Source organism: Rhineura floridana, chromosome 7, assembly GCF_030035675.1.
Source record: "Rhineura floridana isolate rRhiFlo1 chromosome 7, rRhiFlo1.hap2, whole genome shotgun sequence".
Classification (NCBI taxonomy): domain Eukaryota; kingdom Metazoa; phylum Chordata; class Lepidosauria; order Squamata; family Rhineuridae; genus Rhineura; species Rhineura floridana.
The window spans coordinates 21,437,669-21,451,359 of record NC_084486.1 but is presented as its reverse complement, the minus strand read 5'-3'; the positions used below and the strand labels follow the sequence as shown (position 1 = coordinate 21,451,359).

The 13,691-nt window shown below is 41.2% G+C and overlaps 1 protein-coding gene across 1 annotated transcript in view; it reads right to left on the bottom strand.

Annotated features, from left to right (window-relative positions):
* GLUD1 (glutamate dehydrogenase 1) overlaps window positions 1–13,691 on the bottom strand; it is a 41,689-nt gene that overhangs the window by 19,302 nt on the left and 8,696 nt on the right. Inside the window, exons 2-4 of the mRNA XM_061635017.1 lie at window positions 3,004–3,084; window positions 1,106–1,161; window positions 373–436 (exon numbers count right to left, since the gene is read on the bottom strand). Of these exons, the coding sequence (XP_061491001.1) occupies window positions 373–436; window positions 1,106–1,161; window positions 3,004–3,084 (201 nt within the window). The remainder of the gene's footprint in view (window positions 1–372; window positions 437–1,105; window positions 1,162–3,003; window positions 3,085–13,691) is intronic.

The following is a 13,691-nucleotide window of genomic DNA, read 5'->3' as shown; positions in this document are numbered from 1 at the left end:
AAGTAGTAAACCTGTGTCTGGACTGTACCATTTCAAGCTGCATGTGGGAGTTCACATAACAGGGTACTCTTCCATATAAAATAATCCTCTGCACAGAGAAAATTAGCAGGCCAAAGGCGGCTAAGTGAGCACTCTTCTTAACATTCAATAACATGAGTTTGCAATCAGAAGTAGTACAGCCCAGACACAGTCCAACTTAACAGATTTGTGGGAATAAAGAAACATGTCCCCAGAGGACATAAAGGCAATGGTTACACTATGGCCCATGAGTTACTCAGAGCATGCCAAGCAACTGCTGCAATCTTTCTGGAGGGGTAAAAGCAGAGAACGTAGCTGGACCATCTTTCCCACAGCAGTTGCTACGTTACATACCGATAAAGCCCTTCTTTGCTAGTTCCATGGTAAACCGTCTTGTGATTTTTTCCAATTCATTATCCTGTAACAAAAAAGCAGTTAAGGTCCAGGTCACTAGACATTATCCATTAGTGTCATCTGTTACAAGGTTTTACCAATAAAAACATACAGCAATACTTGTAGGGTTTCTATTCCATCTGCGTATCTGGCCTTAGTCACACTGCAACAACTCCACTTAACTCTGGGGCTGTGTACCCTGCGTCATATTCTGCCCGAAACATTCCAAGCACCTTGGAAGTGAAGCGCAACTGCAGGAATGATCCTTTAACCCAATTCCTAGTGTTAGGCTTGGAACAGGGGAGGGAAGCATGGGATTGACCTTGACCTTGTAATGAGTTTGAAGAACAGTGCAAGGACAGTGACAACATCCAGCCCTTCTGGGGGAGAAGCAGGGTCCTGCTGAATTTAATGTTTGGCTGGCTAACAAGGCCAGACAAAATTTGTGGACACCTAGTAATAATATTAAGAAGTGTAACCTTTTACACAGGAGACTTCGAAACAATTTACTTGTTACAAAACCTTAAGTTTTCAATACATTGTTCTTGACTAATCACTCCACTTCAACAAGGTACAGAACGCAAAAAATCTATCCCGCCATCACAGTTGTCCTACTCTAGCAGAGGAACTTCTGACTGTTAGTCAACCTAAACATGTTGGTTAAAAGCAGATTTCTATGGAATTTTGCACTTACTGTATAATTTCTAGGATTGATCTTCACACCAGCCTTTGCACCACCAAACGGCACATCTGAAAACAAATGTTCATGCTTAAGTTAAACTTAAACAAGAATACAAAAGAGAAGTAGTAGTGAGCAAAAATATAAGTTGTCACTACCAATGTTGAGTATTTAGCATTTTTTATATTTGCACTAAATCGCAAGATATGGAGATAAACCCTAGAAAGTGAAAAATGGAATTTTGCTGAGCCAAAGTCAATCTCTACACGTTTCAAAGCCACTTTCCATTTTATTTATTTATTTATTTATTTTTTATTAAGCTTATATACCGCCCGACTAGCAAACAGCTCTCTGGGCGGTGAACATAAAAACATATACAATAATAAAATTACAGGATCTAATACAAGAAGTATATAAAAGTACACCATCTAAAATAAAATTACAACATTTACTCAAATTAACTTAGATTAAAATGCCTCAGAGAAGAGAAAGGTTTTAACCTGGCGCCGAAAGGATAATAGTGTCGGCGCCAGGCATACCTCCTCGGGGAGACTATTCCACAATTTGGGGGCCACCACTGAGAAGGCCCTAGATCTTGTTACTACCCTCCGGGCCTCCCTATGGGTCGGGACCCAGAGGAGGGCCTTCGTAGTAGACCGTAGTGTACGAGCCGGTTCGTATCGGGAGAGGCGTTCCAGCAGATATCGTGGTCCCGCGCCGTATCATTCACTTCTCCCTCATGTTGAACAAAGCAGGGGAGAGACTGAAGGAAAATGAGAACTACTCCTAAACTCTTCCTAAGAGAACACCTGAAGTGGCCCATGCGTTGGTTTTTCAAATGTCCCTGTTTAAAACAATGAACAAGGTTTGACTTATGAATTTATGATTTTAACAGTATTTTGACTTTTCACTTAGAGCTGAAAAACTAGTGGACTCAAAATATATTGGGACTTATAGCCAACTTTAGTATCGTATAAATTGTAGGTTGATTTTTTGGGGGCACAAAATTTGTCTCAGCCCCTGAACCACCATATTCCCCCTAGCGATAGTGAAAGGGATAGAATTTTAAGTGAAGAAATAAGATGACTCATGAAAATAAAAAAACCCTGTATTTAAAGTTGCTATGTCCAGGACAAAACATGGGAATGGCATAAATTTATGCTCCATTTCTTTTAAAGGCAAGAAAGCCAAGCATTTCCTCATTCATCAAGACTTCCCTAAACCTGTTCCTCTCTAATCTTGCTAATTAGTAAAGATGAGTATTCCCGTGAACCTTCTTTTTTCTATCCCAGCCCATTTACTCAGCCTTGCGAATAGGCCCACAAAAGTTATTGGTCTGCTGGAGGTGGAAGAGAAGGGATGAGCACACTTCCTCCTGCAGCATCGAAATTTCTAGGCTGGGTGTGATGGAGGCCTCCTCCTTCTGGCAACCAGCTTGGTTTCTGTGCTAGGCCCAGAGGAGGGATAAAGCACCCCCATCTTTCCTACACAAGCCAGCTCATTCACCTGCATGCAATTCCTTGTTGCCTATGCCTACCAGGGAAGAGCTTAAATAAAGGCTGCACTGATTTAACACTAAACCTGAATTTCTTCTCATCTTAAGCCAGGCATGGAGAACCTTTGGCTCTCCAGGTTTTGCTGAACTACAACTCCCATCATCCCTGGCTGTAGTTCAGCAACATCTGGAGGGCCAAAAGTTCCCAGATCTTAATCAGATCACTGCTTCACTGAAAACAAATGAAACAGAAGAATGGAAGACACTAAATATTTTATATATAGAGAAAATAGCCCTTGTGAATCCACTTCTATTTTAATGCAATCTTTTTGAGATTTAAGTTGGAAAATGACCGTAAGATTCTTATTTAGTATCAGCAATGATTGAGTGTGCATGTACCTTTACAAATATTACTCACCAACCACTGCACATTTGTATGTCATTAGAGAAGCCAAAGCTTTCACTTCATCAACACTCACTTCTGTACTGTAACGAATACCTGTTAAGAAAAACATAACGATCAGCCCCTAATTCATTGTAAGTCTCTCTGCAACTTAAGTTTTCATGTCAAGTAGAAACAAGACTCAGTAAAGTTTGTCATTTGCACAGGAAGCAATGCAAAACAATTGCTGCAAGTAAAGCCCCACACAACCAATTATGCAGTTCTCTGGAGACAGACAAAAGATACTCCAAATTTGTATGCAACACAGTTATTTAAGGACTAAAACTGAATATCCATCCTTGATCAGGAGCAACAAATAAGTATAAGCAAGAAGCTTACTGTCACAATTGGTCCTGAATATTTGTCCTAGCAAACATACCCAAACTTTGGTCAACATCCTTGCAATTCTGGCATTGTTTTGCAATACTATACGCACCACAGTTCCTATACTCCAGTTCAAGCATTTATACATTGGCACACAACATCTTTGCATTTGGCTATTAGTGTGTGGTTTGGAAACCACAGCCAAATGTGGGAAGCTATTCCACAAGAAGCTGGTACTGCTTATTTGGAATATCTGAAGTTACAATATGAATTATTTCTACTTCAAGGAACAAAGAATTCTCCACCAATTCCAGATTACAGAGATTCTGTAAGATCTAAAATGTAGTCTAGATTTTATCATCTTTTGCCTTTTGTGAAAGAGGCAGAGGGTTCACAAGTAACAATAAATGTCCTATAGATTACTTCCTCTTGATATGCAGTTATCCAGGGAAAAACTGAAACTGGGAGGTGTCACTTTGGCCAAACTGAACCATAGAACCTCACAGCCATTCTTGGACTTACTTGTAGAACATTCAAGCCTAAAAGAAAAGGTCAGCTAAATAAGGTTCTGAAACGGAAATGGACTGCCTTCAAGTCGATCCCGACTTATAGCTACCCTATGAATAGGGTTTTCATGGTAAGCGGTATTCAGAGGGGGTTTACCATTGCCTCCCTCTGAGGCTAGTCCTCCCCAGCTGGCTAGGGCCTGCTCAGCTTGCCACAGCTGCACAAGCCAGACCCTTCCTTGTCCGCAACTGCCAGCTGGGGGGCAACTGGGTTCCTTGGGACTATGTCCAGGTGGCAGGGCACGTAACCCCTGAGCCACTCACTGTGGGGGTGATCTTTAGCTGGCCCTTGACACCCAGGAGACACGAGCGGGGATTTGAACTCACAGTTTTTGGACTCCCAGCCAGGCTCTCCTCCCCACTGTGCTATACAAGCTGTTAAATAAGGTTCTAATTCCATACAAAAATGGTTTCCGACAACTCTATTTGGATTTAAGAAGCACAAAATCTGATCAAACAAATCCCTTTTCACTTGGTTTATTTGGAAGGTTAACCAAATGTTCACAACTGTATATGAAAAATTACTGTTAAGAACAAGACATGCTACCTTTCTCAAGGAACTACTTGAAGCATAAGATGCAGTTTAGAGTTGCCATAAGAAAATATAAATGCAGGACCATTGTAGGTTAAGACAGTATTACAAAACAAGAGCTGTCCACTGTGCTTTGTGTAGCTATTGCATTCTGAACAGGGGTATTTCCTTGACAACTCTGGTGTTGAAACAGCAATGTTTCAGCTTTCATTCTCCTTTATTTCTGTAGTTAAGCCAATAACTGAAGATGGAGAAAAGAGATGAACCACTTTTTAATGGTCACATGTGTGGAATGTATAATAGCATATTTCAAAGTACGTTTTAGCTGGAGCCAACATTTCATTATTTCATCCTTTCAGAAGCAAATTAATCTGAGGCATGCCTGCTATCTGCCAACATATTTAGGAGTGCCTAATCATCTGAGCAAGGCAGCAAGTTCAGTAACTGTCACAACAAGCTCATCTTAGCAGTTACAAATTTGCCATTTTAGATCCAGTTTGGCCATTTTTGTTTCTGAACAGTGAAACACTGGTTTGTACTGAAAATGCCAACAACACATTTAGAAAACAAAGGCAGGAATTCAATACTTAACCGAATACCCAAACTATACCGCATACATATGTTACAAGTCCCTCGATACCTGGGCCCTCTAGATAAGGATACACAAACTAATTTGAGCATAAAGGCCTTTGCTCGTCTCTGCAACAAATCTGAATAAGAATGTTTCAGCCTAAATTTTCAGTCACCTACTTTCGTTTCAGTTTGACTGGAGGCAAAGACTAGACCCAAAGAACTATGAGACTAATATGTGAGCCTGTAGGTAGAGAGTCCCCCAAAAAAGTTTTTTTCAAATCTGCTGAATTATTATTATTAAATTTATTACCTGCACTTCACCAGAAGACCCTAGAGGGGTCACAACAATGTAGAACACAACATTAAAAACAGATTAGAACAAGTTACAAATACAGCTAGAGTGGATCTTAAAAATCTACATCTCAAGTGTTAAAGGCCATGTAAAGAGGTGGGTCTTCAGCATACAGTGAAAGCTGTGTAATGAAGGTGATTGTCACACCTCTGTGAGGAGAGAATTCTGTAACTTGGCAGCAGCTAAAGAGAATGCCATCTCCTGGGCCACCCCCACCCTAGGCTTCTGAGAACAGAGGAGACCCCAAGCCACAGATCTGCACTTTCCAGGGGCACGCAACCCCATGCAGGGCAGGCCTTCTCCCCACATCCTGGACTAGGGAACCCAGGACACATGACTCAGCCTCAATTTATTGGTCCACACATCTAGCACGTCACCACCTCCAAACACCAATTCAACACCTCAAACCCTTTCCTTGATTCAGATAGAACAGAGAGACAGAGCTTGGTGTCAACCACATATTGGTGACACGTCACTCCAAGTCTCCTGATGACAACTCCCAGTGGCTTCATGTAGATGTTAAATAGCATGGGGGACAAGATGAAACCCTGCAGGGCACCACAAGACAACTCCTGCAGCACCAAACTGTAGCCCCCACTAGCTATATTCTGGAAAAAGCCCTGGAGGTTGCAGCTGCATCACTAAAGCACAGTGCCCCCAACCCCCACCTCCTTGTGATGCTCCTGAAGGATACTGTGGTAATTCAGTATCAAAAGCTAAGAGATCAAAGAGAACAAGCAGGTCCTCCCCATCTCTCTTCCAACAAATGTCATCAACCAGGGTGACCAAGGTGGTTTCAGTGCTATGACCATGCCTGAAGCCAGATTGGAATGGAACGAAGTAATCAGTTCTCTCCAAGTGTGCCTGAAGCTGGACTGCCACACTCTCTTGAGCACCTTGCTCCCAAAGGGGATGTTCACGACTGGGCAAAAGTTGCTTAACACTTCTGGGTCCAGGGAGGTCTTCTTACAGAGGGGACATACCATCAACTCCTTCAAGGTGGATGGTACTTCCCCTTCCTCCAGCAAAGCATTGATCATCCCCTGCAACTAGTGCAAACACATTGCATAAATAGCTCTCTGGATCCCAACTATTTAATTTTTATTTTATTATTGTTGCATTTAATCCCCACCTTTCCTCCAAGGTCAAGGTGGCGTACATGTTTTCCCCCCCTCTATTTTATCTTCACAACAACCCTGTAAGGTAGGTTAGGTGAGAGGCAGTGACTGGCCCAAGGTCACCCAGTGATCTTCTTGGGAGAGTAAGGATTTGAACCCTAGTCTCCCAGGTCATAATCTGATACTAACCACTTTGCCACACTGGCTGTCAACTAAAGGTTAGAGTATTTCCAGTTGCTTGGTGCTAGCATCAGATGTTTAGATGCACAATTCTTTAAAGAGCTGGGGGGGGGGATCCTTCAGTATTCTTGGAATTTAGTCAAGTTAATATCAGGAATTTGGAATTTGTCAGCACTGTTGGAGCCTATTGATCAGAATTCTCAAATAATAGCCATATGAAGTGTATATTTTGTTTTAAATGATCAAACCTTAATAACTGAAAGAGTTTCATAAACCACAGATTTGTTCAGCCATTCTTTGGGCTATCTTCAAGCAGGCTCATTACTTTACAAAATATGGCACACAACTATCTTCAGTACAGTAGAGTAAGGATGTATGTAATTTCTGTCTGGCAGCTACTCTTGTTATCTCCTACTGTGGCACTAGCCCTGATTCAGCAGTTGTAGTGTACAGATGCAGTAGATGAAAGGAACATATATTTTTAGCAATTGAAATTGTTTTCCTAAGTCAATTGGTGAAGCTGACTAGTCCACAATGCAAGCAGCTTCTGTACAGTCCATTTAATCCCTAAGGAAAATTAAGAAAATATTCTTGAATATGATGCAGCTGTAGTATGCAACCAAAAAGAAAATGGACTTAAAAGAAAAATTGCATTACTGAAATTGTGGGACAATGCTGTGTACGTGTTAAGTAGCCACATTTTTTCCTTTTTTTAAAGGGCTACATTATTGAATGTATGAATATCAAGAAGTATAGCCTTTATTGTACTTAATGAAGAGCCTAGAAAACTGCTCCAGACCTTGCACATGAGGAAGCAAGTTACTGACTGGGTGTTCAGAACAGCCACACATACATGGATCACAGCTGTACTGATTGTGCTGCTGGGAACTGGTTGTAACTTTCCCTTAGTACTGTTTGAAGTACCGTGGAAACCTGCAAAACTAGTTACCATGGTAGCCACAAAGAACATGTGTCCCAATGGGTAGGTTAGCTCCACAATACCATCTCAAAATATCTGGAAAGTTATCACCTGTAAGTAAAGGTAAGACTAGAGGAGACAGTGGTTCAAATCACCACTCAGTCATGAGTCTCACTGGTGAAGTTGGGGCAGTTTCCATCTCAGCCTGATCTGCCTCACAGGAGTGTTGTGAAAATAAAATGGGGCTGGAAGAGAAACACATTGGCCACTGTGAGGCCCCTGGAAGAAAGGTCAGGCACAAATGTAATAAATAAATGGCTTAAAATGCATATTTAAAAAGAAAGTCAGACAATTCAGCAATATCTGTCTCTGTTCACAATTACCAAGGAATGCAAGTATATTGTATATGTTTAACCATAAATCTAGGTTTATCAATGTGAGGCATAACTTGAGAGAGCCCAGTTTTTTACTCTGGCATATTGAAAAGGTTAAGATGTTAGTGTCTCTGCATAATTGTTTGACCAAACATCTGAAGATATTTACAAATGAGGCAAATTTCAAGTACTGTGTGGCAGGAGGATCTTTCTACTGATATTCTGTGTTTAAATAAGTATGCTATGAAAACTACCCACCATTTCATGAAGCTAAACAAAGACCTGCATTCAAAAAGCATTGCGGAGAAAACACTACATGGAAATTACACAGCAAGATTAACAGTTCTTATTCAGTTGTGTGCAGGACTGTTATGCCTCTCTAAAACTAAACAGAAGACAAGATGCTCTTATAAAAGCCTTAAATTACAAAATGACTCATAGCTATGCAAAATACTTTCCACTTGAACCAGCAAAGAATCTTATTTGTTGAGGGTTTCTTCTTTGCTGGCACACCCAAAAATGTAAGTTAATAAACCACAATCTCTTAGGAAGTTACCAACTGAGTCACTGTTTGCAATGGAACAGTAATGAAAGTTACTCTGGAATCCTCGGCAAACCTGAAAACAAACCAGTAACTTCCCTTTATGACAGAATAACTAAACTTAAGAACTAGAGATTTTTTTATTTAGCATGTTTTTCCTACATCTGTCTCAACATCAAACACAAACTAGGAGATTAAGTATTCTTAAAAGAGAATAATGACATCTAAAAAATGGGGACAACTATTAGTATACACATCACAACACACAAGAAAATCAAGTTAAAGATGGGTCATTTAAAAGACAATTAAGTTTGTAAGTGGCAATAAAGGGCAAAGATTCAAAGCAAACATTTGCTAGTTACAAAGAAAACACTACATAGCAAGCACCAAACAAAATTGCCCAAGAAAACAGTAACTACCCTAACTTTAAGCACTAATTTAATCTTTTGGTTTATTTTTTTCCAGTTTCTCAACTAACTGGACCACAATGCATGGGACTTTAGAACTTAGCATTAGCTTAGCTTGGGTTATTGAATGCAGATCATTTTAGGCACCTTTATTAGAAATGTATAGGGATCAGTCAACCTCTTAACGTGTCCATGATTCATGGAACAAGGTTTACCGAATTCTAGACACTCTTGGAGATCAAGCTCACAAGGATCAAAAGAGTTACCATCAGGGCTTAACAGACTGGACCAAGAGGTTGCCCTAAATAAGAAAATAACCACATGCGTTTGAAAGGAATCTTCTTGGATTTACAAGCTTTTTACAGCTATCAGTGCAAGTCTCTTAAATGTCTGACTGCACTTAGGGGTTATGAACTGAAAGATACCCATTCCTTAAATCCTTGTGTCTCAAAAGTCATCACAAATATCTTTAGGCTTGCTATAATGGAAACACTATTCATTGTCTCGGTCTGATATTCTTTAGAGAGGTTTTGTTTTTATTTTTAGCTAAAGGCTGAAATCTGAAAGAGATTGACACAAAAAGGAAAGGGGTTTCTTAAACTCTTGCCCTTGCACTGTTCTTCTGTTCCCTTGCCAGTAAAATCAGCCTTGGAGTGTGTGGTTTGCAGCAGGAAAACTGTCCCATATCCCATATGGGAAACCCCATATCCTCCTTTGACTTGCAGCCTCAGTGCTGTGTGCTGGAAAACCAAAAGAGGTACTTGTGTTGGTCTTCCTCAATTATCTAAAAAAGGCAATGAATAATTAGAAATGTGGACACATCTGATGATAAAGAAAACAGATTACTTTTCCATTTTCAACATGCATTGTTTTAACTGGTTTTGCATTTCCTGCCTCTGGAATGCACATGATCTACAATGTGCATTTGCTTTAAAATGGCTCTCCTCTGCATTAACATGTACACAGGTGCTCAAATGCTGCAAATCTTTCTCAAAGGTGCTAGAAGTGTCATATTAAAAAACTCTTTAACAGTGCAATCCTAAACCTGTTGACTCAGACGTCCTACATTCAATGGGGGTTAGTCCAAAGTAAGTGGTGTTAGTATTGCAGACTAAGTCACTAGCTCGAATATTTGGTTTTCCTATCAACAACAAGCCTTGCTTGAGACACTTGGCAAACCCTATTTGGGCATTTTCAGTTATTAGACAATACACAACATTAGGTACTCTTCGTGATAAAATGTTGATCAAAAGAAAAAGTGAGGATAGTTGTATTGACAATAAGAAGCTTACTAGTACAAACAAAGGACAAAACAATTTGAACTGCTTGTGGTCTTTCCATAAGCATCTGGTTAGCCACTGTGAGAACTAAATGCTGGACTAGTTGGGCTTTTAGGCTGATCTAGCAGGGCTCTTCTAACATTCTTATGTTTATGATGTGAACAAACAAAGCTGTTGCATACTAAAACAGACTAATGATCCATCTAGCACAGTGGTTCCCAACTTTTATGAGCACGGGACCAGCTTTATAAGCTGAAAAAAAATTGTGACCCCCTCCCCCCAGGGAGGCAGGCTGGCTGCCAGGAAGGAAGGGGGAAAGCAGCCTTTCTTTGCAGGCTTGCTTCTTTTTGCTTCACAAAAAGCCCTCTCCTCTCATTCTAAGTAAGGGCGTTGCCAGTAGCGGCAGTGCAAGGAGACGGGAATCAGTGATAGTAATCCCCTCTTCTTCCTGGTAGCTCCACCCTCAGCATCCTTTGGCATCTGCCATGTATTTTATAGGCAGATGCCTGCCCTTAGTGCACCTGAAAGATGCTCTGGAGCTTCAGAAAAGGCCTCCCCTCTTGTTTGGAGCAAGGGGGAGGTGTCATCTGCAGCGGCAGTGGAAAGCAGACAGTGTAGAGGGAGTGAAGACTTTTTTTAAAAAAAATTAATAAATAATTCATTTCTTTACTGTTCACGGCCCCCTCTGGATTACTTCCCGGCCCCCAGGTTGAGAACCACTGATCTAGCACAATGGGGGTGGTATGGAAGTGGAAGTGGCTCTGGAGGTAGGAGTGGAAACAATAAACTACAGTGCCTGAAGCTGACCTCGAGCACTTTGCCCAAAAATTGGACATTTGCCAGTGGGCAACAGTTGTTTAACATTTCTGGGTCCAGGGTGGTCCTCTTAAGGAGGGAACATACTACCACCTGACTGCCAACAACCTTAGGCATCTCTTTTATAGGGTTTAAAGCTATATCAACCACTGATGAGAAGGCCAAAGCAGTTCAGGATGATAGGATCCATACTAGAAATCTATAGAGCTTAATTGTTGAGCACACATATTCATTGACATATTTATAATCTGCACTTTCATAAAAGCATAGCAAAGTGGTATACAATATACAAGATTATAATAAAATCAGAAAAAATCAGTAAATACTAATTGTTTAAAAAGAAATTAATATTGCAAAGGCCTGCGTAGATAATAGTTTTCAGAAGACGTCTAAAAGAATGCAGAGAGGATTCCTGCCGAATCTCTACTGGTAGGGCCTGCCACACGAAAAGCTCAGTCCCTAGTACAGGCCAACCGAACTTCAGTGGTGTGGGAAACCACCAGCAGTGCCTCATCAGAGGATCTCAGTGATCAAGATGAATCATAAGAGATCAGACAGTCCTTAAGGTACTTTGGGCCCAAGTTGTTTAGCACTTTGTGAACAAACACAAGTACCTTGAACCTGGTTTGGTGGCAAATTGGCAACCAGTGTAGGAGAATTTATGGGAGGACAAACTGCTTTTGTACCAGCATTTCCATTTTTTTCTGTTTTATGCACACTACTAAGAACTTATGGTTCCCCAAGTAATCAAACAGCTTTTGAGATTTAAATCAGCAGTAATTCAAAAGGTAGTAAGTGAATTAGAATAAGTTAATGTCTCTAATTATGGAATTAGAGACAAGTAATATAAACCATTTATGCTTTGCTCGAAGGGAGCCACTTGCAGGTAGGAATCTAATTTTTGTTAAAATAGCTGTGACGTTCAATATATTACATATCAACATGCAAGACTGACAGGCTTTCAGATCCTCTGTTTGAACAAGGTCTGAAGTCAACCATCTACTTGTGCTGATGAAGGAAAAAGCACAGAATTATTCATCACTATAGGATCAACAGTTTACTTTCAGGTCCTAAGCCTGTTGCTCAGTCTAACAGGCTTGTGCTAAGAGAAGTACAGACAATGTTCAAAGTCTGTTGTATACACCTATTAGTCAGCTGCTGTATGATGAACAAGAACAGCTGTAATTTCCTGTTAGCACCGCCTCTAAGCATGCAATCAAACAGGCAAAGTGGGAACTTGTCGAATTGTTTTCATTTGTTTATAAAAATGATTACTATTTTTATATGAATTCCATTATTTGCATTAATGAATTACATTACATACTAAGTATTAACATCAAACAGGATTCCTTCTTTTATGTTTCATCCTATAGAGGATGTGCAATTCCCTTATCCTACTTTATGGCCATTTAATTCCTATAAACTGGGTAGCCAAAGATTTAGGCTGTATTCCTGAAGTCATTTATGTGGGAAAGCATTTAGGATTACACTGTCAGAGGAGCAATTTAAGTTATCAGGGTGAACCAATTAAAATGGGGTGTGAATGGGGTGTAGGTATGCTGGGAATCTCCTGGATCTTATTGTCTTGCTGATGAATGCAAGGTTTGTTGTTGTTGTTATGTTCCTTCAAGTCGACTACGATTGCAAGGTTGGTGACTAATAAAACTACTATCATTCAGTATTTAATACTGGATGAATATGCTGATCTTGCCTGTATCACCCAGACCTGGCTAAATGACCAAAGCAGAATAGGTCTTTCTCACTTGGCTCACCAGGCTTTGTGGCACGCCAGCAGCCAAGATCCAGGGGACGGGGAGGTGGGATCCCAATTGTCTACAGGGAATCTATCTCCACCGTTAGGTATCCTGTCCCTAACACCTCCAGCTTTGAGTATGTGTGCCTGGTGTTAGGTCAGACAGACAGAGTGGGGATTCTGTTGATGTACTGTCCACCCTGCTGCCCAACTGTCTCCCTCCCAGAGCTGGTGGAGCTGGCCTCAGTATTGGTGTTGGTTCCGCAGGCTGCTTGTCCTAGGTGACCTCAACATACACGCCAATGCTGGGCTCACAGGTCTAGCTCAGGACTTCATGGCCGCCATGACAACCATGGAGCTGTCTCTAATATCATTTGGACCAAAGCACGTGGCAGGACACACACTTGATCTGGAGTTTTGTTTGGGGCAGGAAGTGGGTGATCTGAGGCCGGAGGGGTTGGTAGAGACTCCATCATCACGGACAAATCATTACCTGACAAGGTTTAGGCTTTGGGCCCCAGTAACCTGAATGCTCTAGGGGATGTTCCCAGCATGACTGGTGATACTGTCAAAGCCCTGGTTAGTCTCTGGAATTCAGAGGTGACCCGGGCAGTGGACACTACTGCTCTGAAGCGCCCTCTTCCACTGTGGAGGGCTCATAACGCACCTTGATTTTCTCAAACCTTGGGGCTGATGAAACAGCAGGGAAGACAGCAAGAGCAATGATGGAGAAAAACTCAATCTGATTCTGACTGAATACAGGCTAGAGCTCAGTTTCGAGCCTATGATGTGGTAGTTATAGCAGTGAAGAAAGCTCACTTCTCTGCCACCATTGCATCCACTCAGTGTCATCCAGTGATGCTTTTCTGGGGGGTCCAGGGTCTTTTGGGCTCTGGACCTACACTAGCTCCCGAGCCCTCAGTCACTCA